Source organism: Macrobrachium rosenbergii, chromosome 54 (genome assembly GCF_040412425.1).
Source record: "Macrobrachium rosenbergii isolate ZJJX-2024 chromosome 54, ASM4041242v1, whole genome shotgun sequence".
NCBI lineage: Eukaryota > Metazoa > Arthropoda > Malacostraca > Decapoda > Palaemonidae > Macrobrachium > Macrobrachium rosenbergii.
The window spans coordinates 44,044,582-44,063,098 of record NC_089794.1 but is presented as its reverse complement, the minus strand read 5'-3'; the positions used below and the strand labels follow the sequence as shown (position 1 = coordinate 44,063,098).

Sequence of the window (18,517 nt, the reverse complement as noted above, 5' to 3'; positions counted from 1 at the left end):
TATTCTTAATAAAGTTTCGAGACCTTCTGATTTTCGTTCACTATAATGCAAATGTTTTCAGCGGTAATATCTTTTGACTTTAGTCTTGAAATCAGTGATGTAGAGCAACTCTGAAAAGTTACACGGATACAATTGTTTCCTTAATGAGCTTGCTAAACTACTTATGCAAGTGTTGGTACAGATACAGACAAGGTGTATGGCGTTACCAAGTATTCAGAATTATTGAAATTCATGAGCAACAACATCCCTTGTGTAGATCTTATCAAAACTTGCATTCCTAAGACGTTGTTAAAGTATTTCATTCAGATACAGTATAATTTCTTTTCTTATGGAGATATCTGGTTTTGCCTTTCTAGAATAAAGTATAATGCATGTGATTGGTAGGTAGCCTTGGGTTGTCTACTTGCTCACCACTGTTGCTGTTTAGTAAACTAAACTAGCGCTTTAGAAAGAACTATAAAATATTATCAGCTATTGTTCAAGATCATCATCGTCAAAATTGGCGGTGGTTATTTTTGGCGAAGAAAAGTTTGGCTTTTAGTCTCCAGCCTCAGATAAGAGTTTGTCTTGTTGGTTTATCAACAGCGCCAAGAGTTTTGTCTATCGTAGACACCAAGTATACCAATAACTTCACTAAAGTTGAAGATTTTTTATAGATCAGTTTCTGGGCTTCAAGATACAATAATAATGCAAGGAAAAGTTAGCCAATATTGGGGTTAAATTTCACGCATTCCGATGTTTTTTACATCTTACTTTGACTCTGAATATTTGCAGATTTAATTAAAGAATTCTTCCAACTAACAGTCTTGGCATTTTCGAGAAAAAAAGGAAACATTCTTCTCCTTTTTTAATACCTTTTATGAATTTTTCTAGATGTTATGCCTCTAAAAAATTTCCGTTGTGCTGCCTTTGAACAATAGTACGACTTTAAAATATCCAAAATACGAAAATAGAAATTAGATTTAGCAAATGGAGTCAGTGGCACAGAAACCAGAAATAACGAAAAGTATTAACAGGATCTCCAAAATAATTCCTTTCTCTGCAATTCAAGAAAATTTAAACATTTCAACCAAAAAATTAATGGTTGCAGCTGGGATGAAAGCTAATAAGTTTTTCGACTCTGTCTTGGTTCTTCGTCGATGTATAAACACATGGGAGAGAGAGAGAGAGAGAGAGAGAGAGAGAGAGAGAGAGAGAGAGAGAGAGAGAGAGAGAGAGAGAGAGAGAGAGTTATAAAAATAAGCATTTTTATGTAGAAGAAAAGCTAAATTCTTACCACACTTTCACTCATTTGTTTGGTCACTAGAAATCAAGTAATTTTCTTCTTTGTTGCTAAGTTTTATTCTTTGATAGGCCCTCCTGTAGTTTGATAACAACTTTACATTCTAAGATTAATTCTGAAATAATTAGAATAAGAATCGATGTGTCATTGTACGGTAGCAATAACAAAAGCTGCCACAATGTTAATAGTTAAACTATTCAACTACTCTCTCTCTCTCTATGTTAAGGTTAACATATAATGCAGATAGGATTTTAAAAAATTAATATCCTTCTGTTAAATATCCTTCCCGCCTTTTATTCATCCTGTCTTTTGCGTTTTAACTTTTGTCTAATGGATCATTTATATCTTTGAAAGTTTACCTTCATCTTTCTTTAGCACAAATGATGAGATTTTGATCACATCAAAATTTTCTCCCACGAAACCTTATATACCCAGATTTTTATTTTTTACAAAATGGTATATTAGCAAATAATGTTTACTTTTGGCGTCAACGGTAATGGATATGGACGCTTGTTGGCAATATGAGTCCAATCAACAGATCATGTCAGAGATATAATGACTTCCACAAAAGTTACTTTGGAATCCTGCCAGATTTTCATATATGAATCGTCTCAAGATGCACTCCTGAACTGTCATCTAGTTGGACATGACATCACTTAGTTTGGAGCTATAACTGTCGAGGTTTCTCACCGCCTTAAGGAAATCACGTAGAAAGGAAATACAAGGTTCGTTTTGAGGCTAAATTCCTTCAATACGACAATCGTCACAATAAAGGAGAACTCTTTGCTAATTGTACAAAATTCCTTCTCAGCTCAAGACAGTGTACCAGTGATTATTATCGAGTTAAAAAAGGTAAAGTGCTAAAAATCGAGGTCAGAGTGTCGCACTTAAAATGATTTTGTTTAAGAAGTTTCGATGTTCCCACAAGGAGAAAACTCCTTGGGAAAATCAGTGGTGTTCTTCCTCAGAGCAATTTTGGAGAGATGGCGGAGACAGGGATTTAAAATAACGAATTTGCTGGATTATTGCCCCTCAGTTCCCCTCAACTGCCATGACAGTAGCACAGTCCTGATAACACCTACTGACCTCTGTCGGTAATGAAAGGATTTTATTCTAAAATAACGTTTTTTTCAAGTTTGGCTTGATAATGTTTCCGCTTTGAGACATTACAGTTCGTGTCTTTTCTTATGTTTAACACCACAGCGCATTGGTGCGTCCAAGCTGCCGTAAAACATCACATAAACATAAAACAAGCAACGTATTGCTCACACATCACAAACAAGTCGAATACACGTCAACGACTTCTTGACAGTTCTAACCAGTGATTCATACGAGTATCCAGCATTTGCCAGAGGTTCTTTCTCAACTTTTCTAAACAATTTCTGATATACGTATACATATATATATGTATATATATATGTGTTTATACTGTATATATGTATATGTATGTATGTATGTATATATATATATATATATATATATATATATATATATATATGTATGTATATATATATATATATATATATATATATATATATATATATATATATATATATATATATATATATATGTATATATTTATATATATGCGACAGATTGCAGACGTGCGTTCATGAAATGATTGATTGTGGCATGGACGTACCTAAGGTTTTCGTATTGTGATAACAATTTCGTAACAAATACTACAAAAGGGGTCTTTCGTCCTCTCTCACCCCTCGTTTCCTCTTCACTCATTTGGCGCCCATTCGCCATCCATCAGTGCCTTGAGCGGCGACAGAAAAAACAAGTAAAAAATGCGCCTAAGTTTCTTCGGCGCAATCGAGTTTTTTCTGTTCAAGTGACCTCAGCTACGCCCCATAAAACTCTTAGCTTCGGCCCATGGAACTTAGCCACGGTTCGGTGGTGGCCTATGTTGCTGGTACCTATAGCGCTGCCTGAAGTACGATTATGGCTAACTTTAACCTTAAAGAAAATAAAAACTACTGAGGCTAGAGGGCTGCAATATGGTATGTTTGATGATTGGAGGGTGGATGATCAACATACCAATTTGCAGCCCTCTAGCCTAAGTAGTGTTTAAGATCTGAGGGCGGACGGACAGACAAAGCCGGCGAAATAGTTCTCTTTTACAGAAAACTAATATTTTGATGGCATAAAAAAGACAAACAGCACTTACTGTATATGTATCGCACTCAGAATACGTATAAGCTGAACGATAACGAGCTACCTTTTGCTCAATAAAGAGACAACAAAAACGTTGAAAGCATTCTTAGGATTAGGAGTGACGCAAGTCTTAGTTTCCGGTAAGTCTAATCAGGGAGGGTGTGCGATTTTGGTCAGCGCGTTGAACGGCACACAGAAGAGTGACAAAGACCGACTCACTAGTGCAGTGTTCTCAATTTAAAGCTGTGCTGTTTCAAAGTCAAGTGCTATCCTTAATAATGCGGTGATTACAAGGTCATCGAATGCTCAGGAAACGAGGTGAGTCTAGGCTTTGAAATTCTTTTTGTTGTAAGTGACGGATTATGGATTTCTTTTGTTGAAGTAACAAGCACTATGTACTTCTCTTGGACGTGGCATCTATGAATGATCGTTCACACCAAAACGACATGCCTGTGAACTTTTCTTTCTACAGATTACGTACATCTCAACCACATTCTTGTCAGTCTTATCAACTAAAGAAAGTAAACAATATATGATTCATAAACCGTTTCAATGAGAATCTAGTTTGGGATTATTCTGTCGCGGATAAACCGAAGCATAAGAGAGTTGTACCTGACTCGTTCTTAGACGCCTGAAGAATAATTTCGTGGGTAAAAGTCATTTCATGAGGCGCCTTCTTCGAAAACTTAACTTTGATGTGACTTTCGACCTTTGGTAGAGAAAAGGCTCCTTGGCGTCCTTAGGATGTAGCAGAGTTTTGTATTTCCGTTCTGTTGAGGTCATTCTTGTTTGAGGTTAATGATAGATTCAGAAGCAAGGTCTATTATAAGACTCGGAATAAATCTGTTTGATAACCTTTTTATGATGAAAGTGTCCGCTCTACGTACGCCGTTAACTTTACAGCTATGAAAGTGGTAAATGAGATGGGAAAACTCAGTTCAAAAGTTCTTCATGGTTGCTTTGCTGTTTTCACTTCGCTGAGGCTGCAAAAGTAACATCATACATGACTGGTATCTCATGAAGGAAGGGTATTACCTATATTCACCGAGAATAAATAACAATTAACACTACAAGATGCCTTTGTGTCAAGAAAGACCCCATAGCAAAAAATGAAGTTCTTTGGAAAAAAAACCAAGACAACAGTGACAATAGAGTATCTTTATACTCTAACATTAGTGATGGCGATTTTTCAGTTTGGAGAACGCATAAGCAACAATGCTCAAATAAAGTGTTACACAGAACTTGAAGAACGCGAATGAGAGAGAGAGAGAGAGAGAGAGAGAGAGAGAGAGAGAGAGAGAGAGAGAGAGAGAGAGAGAGAGAAGGGTCAAGGACATTTATTCAAAAGTATATCTATCCTCCAATTCTAGACTGGGATTGATAACAAACAATTTATGCTGATTATATAACCCTTTGCATTAGGGAAACTGATAGTTTGAAACCAAAGTTAAAAAAATACAATGTTTCTTGATACATTTTTAAAACATACTTACGCACATTATATATATATATTATATATATATATATATATATATATATATATATATATATATATATATATATATATATATATATATATATATATATATATATAAGCCGGCTGTCGGCGGTGAGCTAGACTGTGGCAGTTGGGGTTTTTGTATGTTATTTTATTTGCTTTACAAGAATTTAAAGTAATATTTTGTCGGTCAGTTGTAACTAAACTGTAATTGACCTTTGAAGACTATACGACTTGAATTACCTAACGCAGGGTAGGTCTAAGCCGGCATTCCGCGCCCGCCCCACCCCACCTCCATAGCTAATACGGCAAAATTGTAACCAGTAAACACCCTAGGGTACGTTATGTTGGTATTTTTAGGGGTGTTTCCTGGTTACAATTTTGCCGTATTAGCTAAGGAGGGTGGGGATTGCCGCGGAATGCTGGCTTAGACCTACCTGCCTTAGGCAATTCAAGCTGCGTAGTTTTCAAAGGTCAATGACAGCTTAGTTACAGCCGGCCGACAAAATATTACTTTAAATTTTGTAAAGCAAGTAAAATAACATAGGAAAACGTCAATTGCCATAGTCTAGCTCACCGCGAACAGCCGGCTTAGAATTACCATATATACATTATATATATATATATATATATATATATACTGTATGTATGTGTATATATATACACTATATATATATATATATATATATATATATATATATATATATATATATATATATATATATATATACATACATATATAGTATATATAGGTAGTATGCAGAGTAGGGAGACAGTGGTAAGCGCTGGTAATTTCTTATCATAAATTTGGTCCCGCTGATCCGCTTCCTATATTCAATGTTGCTTGGAAGTTGCGGGCGGGGGGACCAGGGGGCCGAAGCGCCATTCCCCCCCAAAGTTAGGGCACGGCGCCCTGAGTCAGGTTAGGAAGGCAAGTTCTAGTTAGGTCAGGGAGCAACGACCCCTGTCTCCCTACTCTGCGTCTGTTCCATATACATATCAAATAACTTTCTATCTCAGATTTTCTAATTGTATTTTTAAAATATTACTACTATGTCTCTTTCTATTGAACAGGTATATTATATCATGCTGCATCGAGTGCATGAATCAAGGAGGCCAAGAAGCATTAGCACAAGAGCTTCACGAACGATTCTGTCCGGTGTGGTGCTGGGTGGGGTCCTTTGTCGTTCGGGGTGGGGGAGTGGGTGCGGGGGAAGGTGACGGTGGACCCAAGTGTTACCATACCGACTGACAGTGGCGCCAACCTTAGTCAGGCCAACGGTTTATCAATTCCAGATTACACTGACTTTTGATTATCTTTTTATTGACTTTGAACAAGGATTAGTTATGTTAGACCTTTTGAAAGGAAAGAGTCGGCAGTCGTAACTCAACTAATAAACTTAACTGCATTGTCTCATCTGATGAAAGTTTTAGGTATTTGAATTTGAAAAGAAATATTTAAGAGTATGGCTTTAACTTTATTTCTAGTGATCAAACAAATGATTATGAGGCTGAGGAGTTGAAAAAGCATTCTGTAAAACTGTCTCTGTCTCTGCTGCCTTCTTATCGCTGTGGAACCAAGGAAATGAAACACTCCTTGGTCTTTCTGAGAATAATATCATCACGGAGTTTCCAATAAATCCATCCTGTTTTACTTTACAAATTTTCCTACAGCTGATCGGGCTTAACATCGCGTGTCCTTGAATATGTTTTATATTTAAACAGAAAGACTGAAAAAAAAATTAGTTCAAAGGACTCTGCACTTTCTATGGCTTTTCAAAAATGAATAAAGTACTTGACTCCAGAGTCATAACCCCAGATTGACATCCAGACTGCTATTAGAGGAAAGGATGAATCATAAAATGGAGTTATTCTTAAATGCATGACATTAACACAGCGCCTGTAAAACATGACTCATGTTAGGGTGCCATGAAAGTAAGCCAGCACAAAGCCATGCACCCCGTCAAACCTGTCGCAGGGAATGCCTATGGCAGGAGAAGAATTATTTACTTTTGCCACCTCATCTCTCGAATCTATCTATTTTCATGACGTCCATATTGATTTGCATTGAGATCAATTCAGCATACCGTCGGTATCGTGTAAATGTAAACTGAGTTATCTTCTCCACTTGATTTTCCATGTGCAAATAAATATAACCACTTGGAACATATTGTAAGTTAAGTATACCTTAGTTTAACCAGACCACTGAGCTGATTAACAGCTCTCCTAGGGTTGGCTAGAAGGATTAGACTTATTTTACGTGGCTAAGAACCAATTGGTTACCTAGCAATGGGACCTACAGCTTATTGTGGAATCCGAACCACATTATAGCGAGAAATGAATTTCTATCACTAGAAATAAATTCCTCTAATTCTTCATTGGCCGGCCGGAGAATCGAACGCGGGCCTAGGAGAATGCTAGCCGAGTACGATATCGACCCATCCAATGAGGAACTGTGGAATCCGAACCACATTATGCCGGGAATGAATTTCTGTCACCAGAAATAAATTCCTCTAATTCTTCATTGGTCGGCCGGAAACCCGGACTCGGGTCTAGTAGAGTGCTAGCCGAGAGCTCTACCGACTCGTCCAACGAGTAACTGAAATTTATTGTAATCTCCTCTCCACCGCCCTTCGTCACTGTTAAAGCGTTCAGGTTTCGCAGTAGGGTACTGTGAGGATATCACAAAATAAACCCTCACCCTCTTCTTCTTCTGCATTTTTAAAGTAAACTGCTTCCTTTCAAGAGGCTCGTTTACCACCAGTGGAAGTTTAATAACCATGAACATGAAACTTTCTTGCGGAGTTGACTTTGCTATGAGCAGGCCTGCGTATCTCCTTTATTACGCCATAAAAAAAAAATATCCGGGAAGGTACTTTTTCTGCAAGTAAAACCATTTCTCATGCAAATTCATCAAAGCCCCATGAGCAGCTAGAGGGGCTACTCGATTTTGGAAGACAAAAAGAACACCAGCGGAGCATCTTTGTTACCGTAAAAAAATCTGTGGTTTGTTGTTATAAAAAAAATGGGCTTCGAAAAAGTTGTCGATTATAAAACTGAGATTTGACCATCACGAACCCTCTAATCTAAACTTCTTTCCAGATAAAATTATTCCAGGATGCAGGATTTTTTTCGTAAAAAAAAAAAAAATAAATAAAAAATAAAGCAAAATGCTTGGTAAGTGGTCATTCCTTCCATGAAACATCAAATTTGTATGGAAGGGATGCCGACAAACGAAGAATGTCTTGTAACCATTAGCAAGTTATTTCAAGACTTTGTTGTTTCTCCTTTTCAGTAGTTTTAATGTAGTGTGAATAAGTATGCGCTAAATATTATTACAATCTAAACATAAAGATTTCCCTCGTGTGCAGGACAATGAGTTCAGTTTCTCAAACTAGATTCTCTGTAAATCTGATTTACTGAGCTGTGCAGTTACGTAGGTGAAGTAAATTAGAACATATAAATAAATTTCATAACTTTGTAGAATATCATTGGACCATGTAGCTCGGATAGCTGAAAATGGTTTCAGCCTTATGTTACTTGGAATTTGCGAGAAAAAGTACAAAACGTTGTTCATCAGCAATACTTAAAGTCGTGGTTAAGAACTATGAACAATACTGAACCTGTGTCAGGATAGCTTTTGTTGAAGGTAATTGGAAAGAGGGCGTCAGGTAAATTGTAGAGTTTACATTTGAAAGAGGTAATACTGTACTTATGCCTCTTAAAAGATCTTAAGTTATGGAATTAACGAGAAATTCAGGAGAAGAATTTCTAAATTTGGCAGCGAAAAGAACAGGTAAAAATGCGCCGAAGTTTCTTCGGCGCAATCGAGTTTTCTGTACAGCGTATAATGCTCTATGAAACTCTCGGCAGCACTCAGTTGCACCCAGATGCGGTCAAGTGAAGGTGCATCGCGACGCCTCCAGAAAGCACTGCCAGACGCACGATACATGGCCAACCTTAACCTAAAATAAAATGAAAAATACTGAGGCTAGAGGGCTGCAATTTGGTATGTTTGATGATTAGAGGGTGGATGATCAAATACCAATTCATAGGCCCTCTAGCCTCAGCAGTTTTTAAGATCTGAGGGCTGACATAAAAAGTGCGGACGGACAGAGAAAGCCATCTCAATAGTTTTCTTTTACAGAAAACTAAAACCCTGAAATCAAACTAAAAAGTCAGAGGACTGTTGATTTCCGCGGACATAATTCATGATATTAGGATCCTGGCAGGTGTTTTGTGGCAAAGTGAAATGATAGGGTACTTTATTTTTGTATTAAGAAAACAATTGATTATATAGTAACTGCAAACAAGAGGTGGTGAAGCCACATGACCTAGTAAAAATTAGAATCTGTTATAAGGAAATTTCATAACGACTTACAAAAGAATGCTTTTCCGCAGAGTACACTGCTGGAGAAACTGCGTAAGAACTATTACGTCATCATCTTACCATGCAACTGTCAATACATCGGAAACGGCCTACAAGTGGCTTTGGATGCTTGCTGTTTCACCTCCTTTTGTTGTCTGAATGGGATGCATTGGTTGCTTTTAATCTGGAACCGGAGTCCTACAAGATTTTTGAAGACCCCTTGATTTATGAGTTATCCTGGGGACGAGAAACCTACTTTGGATTTTCAGTCGCTCTTCAGAGAAATCCCGCGGACGGCTCTTCTTGGTGAGTAGACCCAAATGTGTTTCAGATTATTTGGAATATTTTCAGTGTCTCTCTCTTTCTGTAACTGAGTCTAATGTTTTCGTAGTGAACATGAAATTTCATTTCGTTAACCCGAACGACAAAATCCCAAATCTGGAGGAACTAAGAGGGGTTAGAGAATTGTTTGACAGACATGATATTTTTTTTTTTATAGCGCAACACAATCGACTCGTTGGTCACTCATGTTTGTATGACAAATTACTTAATAAAAAATTACAACTCTTGCACTGGATCTGGTCTCTCCTTGATAGCTCTGATGAAAAACCATCATAAAATTCATGTAAACTATAATATACTCAGTTATATCAGTAACATAATTTTCAGAGTGAAGTGGTGCATTCTTTGTAGATCATTCTTGTGAATACTAGTCAATTCAAATGTCATATACTTGAGGCTAACCTAGATAAGGAGGAAATTAAAGCAAACTTAATTCACAAGTCATGGAAAACAGATTTGTTTGACGATGCCTTCATGTACCTTATTTTGAATAAACTTGGTATTGCACAGCATCGGGTATTATCCACTAGATTTCTCACCACAGGCAAATAATACCCTCTTGTCTGAAGACTGATCGATTTTATCTGCCCTATTATATCTTTTACTTTTATTTATGTTGTCATTCTTCTCAAAATATGTGCATTCCATATATGCCATTCTTCAACTATGCTCATAATAGATATCAAATAATACATAAAGTCAGAGGTACTTATTATCCTCATTTGTTCTGTACGGTCAGAAAAACCATATCACAGATTTTAATTGAGGCTAAAGCTGCTCGTAACTTCATTTGCATCTTCATATTCTAACAAATACACGTTAATATCTGCATACCTCATTTTAAATATATAAATAATGTTGACTTAAAAATTCCAAGAATTTTAGAAACGTTGTTACGTAAGTGTCATCAGGTTTACCAAAAAATGTTAGATTACTCAAGTATTTTTTTCCTTTGTCTTTAGAACAACAGACAAATTTGAAAGCGGACGCCTTAGACTGATGATGCAGTGAGGAAAATAAAAACTTTTTCCTTGTAGCTAATCGTGTCTAAAGAGAATCAGCCATCATGATATAAGAGTGAGGGGTGTACATAACTATAAAAAATAATTACAATGAAATAAATGAAAAAATTACTGGATAGAATGATTAGACAGTGTAAATCACTACAGAGCATCGTGCCTGTTCTTGTACAAAACCGTTATGAAAGTCTGAGTATTTCTTTGAGTCACCCTTCTTGAAGTTGCCCAACAGAAACGCAAGACTGAACGGCTCTCTCTCTCTCTCTCTCTCTCTCTCTCTCTCTCTCTCTCTCTCTCTCTCTCTCTCTCTCTCTCTCTCTCTCTCTCTCTCTCTCTCTGTTTCTTTATATTTTTCTAGAGTGATTTTAGTTGTGGGAAAGGTTAGTAATATTAAGCGCCCATTGGTTCAAATGCCTTTGCTTCCTTCTCAGACTTCTACCCTAACAGGTTTCCTCCAAGCCCTAGTCACACCTTCCACCTCAGTCATCCTTACCACTTCTCCAAACTATCTCGGTCTAGACTCTATGGTCATCCTTACCACTTCTCCAAACCATCTCGGTCTAGACTCTATGGTCATCCTAACCACTTCTCCAAACCATCTCGGCCTAGACTCTATGGTCATCCTTACCACTTCTCCAAACCATCTGCCTAGACTCTATGGTCATCCTACCACTTCTCCAAACCATCTGGTCTAGACTCTATGGTCATCCTTACCACTTCTCCAAACCATCTCGGCCTAGACTCTATGGTCATCCTTACCACTTCTCCAAACCATCTGCCTAGACTCTATGGTCATCCTTACCACTTCTCCAAACCATCTCAGTCTAGACTCTATGGTCATCCTTACCACTTCTCCAAACCATCTCGGTCTAGACTCTATGGTCATCCTTACCACTTTTCCAAAACCATCTCAGTCTAGACTCTATGGTCATTCTTACCACTTTTCCAAACCATCTCAGTCTAGACTCTATAGTCATCCTTACCACTTCTCCAAACTATCTCAGTCTAGACTCTCTGATCATATCTTATCATTTCTGTTCCGAGAGATAGTGGACGGCAGTACAAGCTAGACCAAAACCCCAGGTTGTTTGAATAAAGGATATCAAAAGATATATAATCTATTGTGCCTTACAGATGTACGGGAAAATTAGATTTTTATGGCCTTAGGAATATTAAGTACCCATTTGTTCAAATGCCTTTGCTTCCCTCTCGGACTTCTACCCTAACAGGTTGCTTCCAAGCCCTAGTCACTCCAACCACTCAGTCATCCTTACCACTTCTTCAAACCATCTCAGTCTAGGCTCTCTGATCACATCTTATCATTTCTGTTCCGAGAAATAGTGGACGGCAGTACAAGCTAGACCAAAACTCCGGGTTGTCTGAACAGAGGATATCAAAGATATATAATCTATTGCTCCTTACAGATGTACGGGAAAAGTAGATTGTTATGGCCACATTAGAATGTAAAAAAAAAAATCTTAAATAAAAAAAACTGTGCGAAAAATTAAACTTTTGTAGGAATAAAAAAAAAAAAACACCAAAAGAGGATTAAAACAGCACTTGGAAGTATAAAGTGTAAACGAATGACTAGCGTGAACTCTGAGATGATAAAAGACTTAACGAACCGAGGGTTTAACATCAAGAGGAGCTAGAATCACGTAAAAATCTCGTGAGTCATCATATGATATTTATCGATGGTCTTTCAATTTGTCGATCGGTCATTAGAAGAAAAAGCACGATGCAGTTTACAAAAATATGAAAAGGATCAAAAGGGGAAGTTTAAAATTCAGCGACACTAAACTGTCAACAATGGTTCTTTTTTTTTCTTTTTATCAAACTATAAGTTTATGAACAAAATCTAGTTCTCTTTAAATCTTTTCACTGTGGGTTATGGAAATGTTCTGCTGTAGAACAGTAAGGAACATTTCGGATTATCGAGATATGATGTTCACAGCTTTCTAAAATGGGCCTGAATCTGTTAGAAACTGTTTAGATTCTATACTTGCAAGATATTCATTTACATTTGATGTGTAGACATGCACTCAAGTTCACAAGCGCACACATACATAAATGCACACACAATCAAATATACATATGTTTTGTGTGTGTGTTTGTACTTAAAAGAGCAACAAAGCATGTACAGTATACGTGTGAAAATAGAACATGTATCAAGGTATCATGGTAATTTATGTAAGCAGGTTAATGTCAGAACGAAATTCACATTCCTACCTTTTCAAATCTGCCCTGAACCTGACCGAATTCACTTGTGTGACACGTGGCCTATTTCTAGGCTTCTTGTGGGAGCTCCTCGCGGGAACTCGAGCTTCTACCCAGACCCGAGGGAGGTGACGGAACCCGGTGCCATTTTCAAGTGCAATGTCCAGGATTCATCCTGTGAAGAACTCTGGATTGACCAGGAAGGTAATCATGGCATAGAATAGTTGATATGAAACTGTGAATGCGTTGTGCTATCATTTGTTTTTTCGTAATGAAATGATTTAATTTTTTTAGATTTCATCCATTTTTTTAGCTTCTTTACATTGTTTACTGCAAAAAGCATTTATCATGAGGATAATTCTTTATCGCTTTGGTTTTCTTTGCTCTTTTTTCTATATATATATATATATATATATATATATATATATATATATATATATATATATATATATATATATATATATATTAGTTAAAAGTTAAAGTCTTCCTGCCCCCTGTAGACTCATAGGGCAGGATATATATATATATATATATATATATATATATATATATATATATATATATATATATATATATATATATATATATATATATATATATATATATATATATATATATATATATATATATATATATATATATATATATATATATATATATATATATATATATATATATATATATATATATATATAATATATTAGAGCAGGGACTATTAATCAATTAGATTACATTCATCTTGGAAAATATCTCTATCCCTGTTGTAGGCTACAAATCAGACTTTGGAAAACTCGAAGTCTTAACAATTATGAGACGGTTAATTTACCAAATTGTAGGTAATCTAAAATTTCAGGCCGAGTGTCATTTTGATACTCAGCAGTACCGAAATGAGAGAAGGGGAGATTATAATACTAATCATTTATTGCTTCGGTACAATTTTCAAAGCTTTTGTTTACCTCTGCATGTACAGTATAATAGTGTTATCTTTATAGCCATTACTCAAATATATTTTCAAAGGTTGAAGACTTTCCAAATAATGCTACTATTAGTTGTAATAGTTGTTGAATGCGTTTTTCAAAAACGCAAGGCACCTCATAAGGAATAATTTAGGGTCCTTTGCGTTGAATTTTATTGGAAAGAATTTTGAAAACCTAATAAAGTAAGTTCACAAAAAGATTGTTTTAAGTTCCAAGCGTTGTACAGGGAAATTTCCAGGATCCCAACACCCACGGATATCAGGAAATTCAACTTATTCTATAGTCTTCTCAACCGTATATTGTGAATTTTGTTGAGTTTGTACAGGTGATTCATTAGCAGTTTAAATCTAAAAGGGTTAGTGGGACTAAATTTTTTTTTTACCCGTCCTTCTTAGCCAAAGTAACTTTTATATTCATCAAAATATAAAGAACTCCGCTAACCAAAGGCTGGAATTGGTCTTACATCCTCTGTAGTAATGAATATTAAGATAATAAGTGAAATCGACCTGTATATTTTTTTATCTTACATCAAGGAAACGATGGTCCAGGGGGTTTCAGCTCGAACTACAGAGATCTGAAAAACCACGGCTGGCTTGGGGGCGCCATAGACACGCAACAGACTTCCGAAGGAGGACGAAGAGCATCTGGGGTAAGTTACAATAATAACTCTTTATTAATCGTGGGTTTGCAATCCCTACTTGAAATTCCTTTTCTAATGCAACTGGTGATGAATATAAGGGAACCAAGCCACCAAATCTATGATCATCTAAGCAAGGTTTAATAACTCATCTTTGTGTGGAGTCGACCTGAGAGCAAGTCAGCTGCGTGTAGTTGGCCCAACGTCAGTCAGTAGCTTTATATCGGCTGCTCAGAGTCGGGTGCATTAAATCAGCTTTACAGGTTCGGATCCATTAAATCGGCTGCACAGAGTCGAATGCATTAAATTGACTGCACAGAGCCTAGTACATTCAATCAGCTGTACAGAGTCTGGTGCAATCAATCGACTGTACGTACAGAGTCTGGTGCATTCAATCAGCTGTACAGAGTCTGGTGCATCTGATCGGCTGCACAGATTCTGGTGCATTAAGTCGGCTACACAGAGTTGGGTGCAATAAATGGATTGCACAGTCGGGTACATTAAATCGGCTGCACAGAAATGGATGCATTATATCTGCTGCACAGAGTCTGGTGCATCCAATCAGCTGTACAGAGTCGGGTGCGTTCAATCGGCTGCACAGAGTTGGGTGCATTAAATTGGCTGTACAGAGTCGGATATATTCAATCGGCTGCACAGAGTTGGGTGCATTAAATCAGTTGTACAGAGTCGGGTGCATTAAATACAGCGCAGAGTCTGGTGCATTCAATCAGCTGTACAGAGTCTGGCACAATCAATCGACTGTACAGAGTCTGGTGCATTCAGTCAGCTGTACAGAGTTTGGTGCATTCAATCAGCTGCACAGAGTTGGGTACATTAAGTCGGCTGCACAAAGTCAGGTGTATTCCATCGGCTGCACAGAGTCAGGTGCACTACATTGGCTACACAGAGTCGGGTGCATTAAATAGGCTGCACAGAGTCGGGTGTATTACATCGGCTGCACAGTCTGGTGCATTCAATTGGCTGTAGAGCCTGGTGCATTCAATCGGCTGTGCAAAACCAGTCACTTAGTACTGACCTAGCATCAAGTCTGCTGTATCAGGTTGGTTGTATCTAGTTGGCCTTGCAAAAGTTCTCCATGTTCATTTAGTCTATAGTGGAGCTACCGTCGTTGGTCAAAAGGAGGGCCCTCAATCGCTTTACTGTGTTGACATATCTCCGTTTCTCGAAGGTAACTCGTGGCTTATGGATACCCTTTCCTTCCTTCGACCTTGACCTGTTATAATCCTCTTTGGTATTTCCTGGTTTTGTTTCTCTTGTAAACAACGGAGTTCAGAGCTACTTCTTCTTTTAGAAACGTTATTGTCATAAATAAAGACATGTGAGCATAAATTAAATACAATTTAAAGATTAACTATCACCAGGTGACTCTCTCCCTTCTTTAAATGTAAATTCATAATTTTGGACTGTGTTTTTTCACGTCGCATTCAGTAATTATTAGGCTCGTTTGTCTTCTTTTGATAAGTCAAGTTTTTCTTTCGTTTCTTTGGTTTTTTCTTACATTTTACAAATTGTCGAGGTTGTTTAATGATTGCACAATTGTCATTTGAAGAATAATCTCTGTGCATTGGAAATGCGCTCTCTCTCTCTCTCTCTCTCTCTCTCTCTCTCTCTCTCTCTCTCTCTCTCTCTCTCTCCTTGCTCAGATTTCTTTTATTTTTAAATGTAAGTATAGTATTTATCAATTTTCATATTTTATGCTATGCTCCGTTTTGGGGAGATATCCATTGTTCCTTGTGTTGACCTGAGGTCCTTTAATGGACTGGTTAATCCAAGGCTACTGACCCAAAACCATAATTGTTTCTTCCTCACCATCGCCTTTGGGCAAACGAAGATGTGGCAGAACGTGAGTAAAGCGCTGTTACATTGTCTTAATTAATATTTTCTTATTCTATTTCTAAAAATATTATTATCGTAAAACTACCATCAGTTACAATGATAGGTGTTTCTTTTAAATAAAGCCTTTTTTTTTTTTAAGAATCGAAAGGGATTCTTCAATAGCTTTATTTGCAAAATGAGGAACGTACATTTGGCACCGCTCTTTCACCCTCCCCAGACCCTCCTTTGACCAAGTAGGCTAGGGAGACTATAGTACCCAGTTATTGCATCAAGTTGATCTGGCAAAAAGCTAGCCAGCTTAACTCGGCCGGATTAAAGGAGTATATAACCATTTTCATGAATTCTGGGGTCATTACTTATGACATGGTAACTGCATAAACTACGGAGATGCAAAGGACATTAACAAGGATTACTAGAATTCTGTAGCTTTTCTTTTGAATCTCTTTTGAACATCTCATGTAGAATGGAGGCTTCAATTAATGTTATTTTCTTTGGTTAGTCGTGTAAATTGAATTTTTTTTTTATTTATATGAGACCAATGAGACTAATCAATTCCAGATGAATAAATATGTTGATTTTTGCTTACATATAATTCCTTAATTGCCTGGCCCAATATAATGAATCACAGCCCATACATGAAATTTTATGAACTAAGATGTTATTCTTGTGAGGACAATTTCGCACACATTTTTCTATAGCATATTATATAGAATGATTGTATTTACACATACTATTTTCATCAGTGGTTTGATGGACTCAAAGTTGATGACATCACACGAAGTACGTTCCTAGTGATTTCTGGCTTCGTGTCTCTTTTACTTCAAAATAGCTTCACAGCTTTATTGTAACAAGTATCCAAAATGTCAGATGGAATCACACAAGCCCCTATAATTTTCCTAACATTCAGTAGTTTATTATCTATGATATCAGGACTGACTACATAAGAACAATACACACACACACATTTGAAGATAAAAAGGCCCTGTGCCCCTGTTAACTGGCAGAATATGGACAGATGATATGTTACAAGAGTATATATACAAAGTATATGTAGATGTGGCAGTGAGTCTCCGTTGGTATGCAGGTGACTGTTTCCCAGGAGGGATGGAAATTAAGCAATTCCCTGGTGGTTTTTGGCCTCATTAACTCCTGTCTGGGGATGCATCTGGTGGTCGTATCTTCTGATGGTCATATCTTAAAACTTGCTTATCACTTGAAAAATCAATCTAAGTTTATCAAGTTATGAGTGAGGTAATAACTGTTATGCAATAAATATACTAAAGGGGAAAGGGCATCACTCCATCAAACAACTATAATTGTTTCCCTGGTCTTCATTCACCTTCATATAGGAGAAGAGAACAAAACATGTCTATCACTTACCTTGTGCGTACACAAATAAACCTATTCACTGGTGGTCAAAAATGAAACACTGTACTTTTAAAACTTTAAATACAAAAATTTATTTCTAAATTAAAAAGTTATAATTAAAATTCACAATCTGAAAAAATTTACTATTATTTGAAAACAACGCAAGATTTAGTTAATTCTTAGACAAGATTAATTCACAAAACTTTAATTTATCAAAAATTACGTTAACCAAGCAAAATTCAAACTATTAAGATTTACTCCAAATTTGAAAAAGAAATCTTAACAAATGAACATCAAAACAAATATGCAATGTTAAAGTATCAACACATATAAAGTGCTGATTAAATGAATGTTAAATCACCAACACAAAATTTTTTGTGTAACTCTATGAAATTGTAAACACAAGAACACACAAAAGAAATGCAAAAACAAGAACATTTAAAAATGTACAAAAAGTTTATTGACATTAATTTCACTAAGGCAAAATCTGTTTAAAGATTATATCCACCCTTTTAAAAGATTATATCCACCTTTTTAAAAGATTGCATCCACCTTTTTAAAAGATCATATCCACCTTTTTAAAAGATTACAGCCACCTTTTTAAAAGATTATATCCTCCTTTTACCATGGTAAAAAATAAGTAAATACCACTTTACCTTATACAAATTTCTGCACACCATTACACAACTCCTTTTTCATTTTTGCGGTAGCAGTAACACTTTTACCTAAGGCCTGTTACTGTAAACTCTCTCTTATATCAGATTCTACCAGGGGAGCATTAAATATTATTA

General features: G+C 36.5%; 1 protein-coding gene across 2 annotated transcripts in view; it reads left to right on the top strand.

The window, feature by feature from the left end:
• Nucleotides 1-3,584: 3,584 nt before the first annotated feature.
• The window catches only part of LOC136835043 (integrin alpha-PS3-like), a 52,712-nt gene continuing 37,779 nt past the window's right edge, over nt 3,585-18,517 (top strand). The window contains exons 1-4 of one of the 2 annotated variants that reach the window (XM_067098163.1): nt 3,585-3,760; nt 9,342-9,615; nt 12,961-13,091; nt 14,398-14,513. In XM_067098163.1, coding sequence (XP_066954264.1) covers nt 9,392-9,615; nt 12,961-13,091; nt 14,398-14,513 — 471 coding nt within the window. In that variant the 5' untranslated portion in view covers nt 3,585-3,760; nt 9,342-9,391. The remainder of the gene's footprint in view (nt 3,761-9,341; nt 9,616-12,960; nt 13,092-14,397; nt 14,514-18,517) is intronic. The other variant, XM_067098164.1, reaches the window with a different exon arrangement.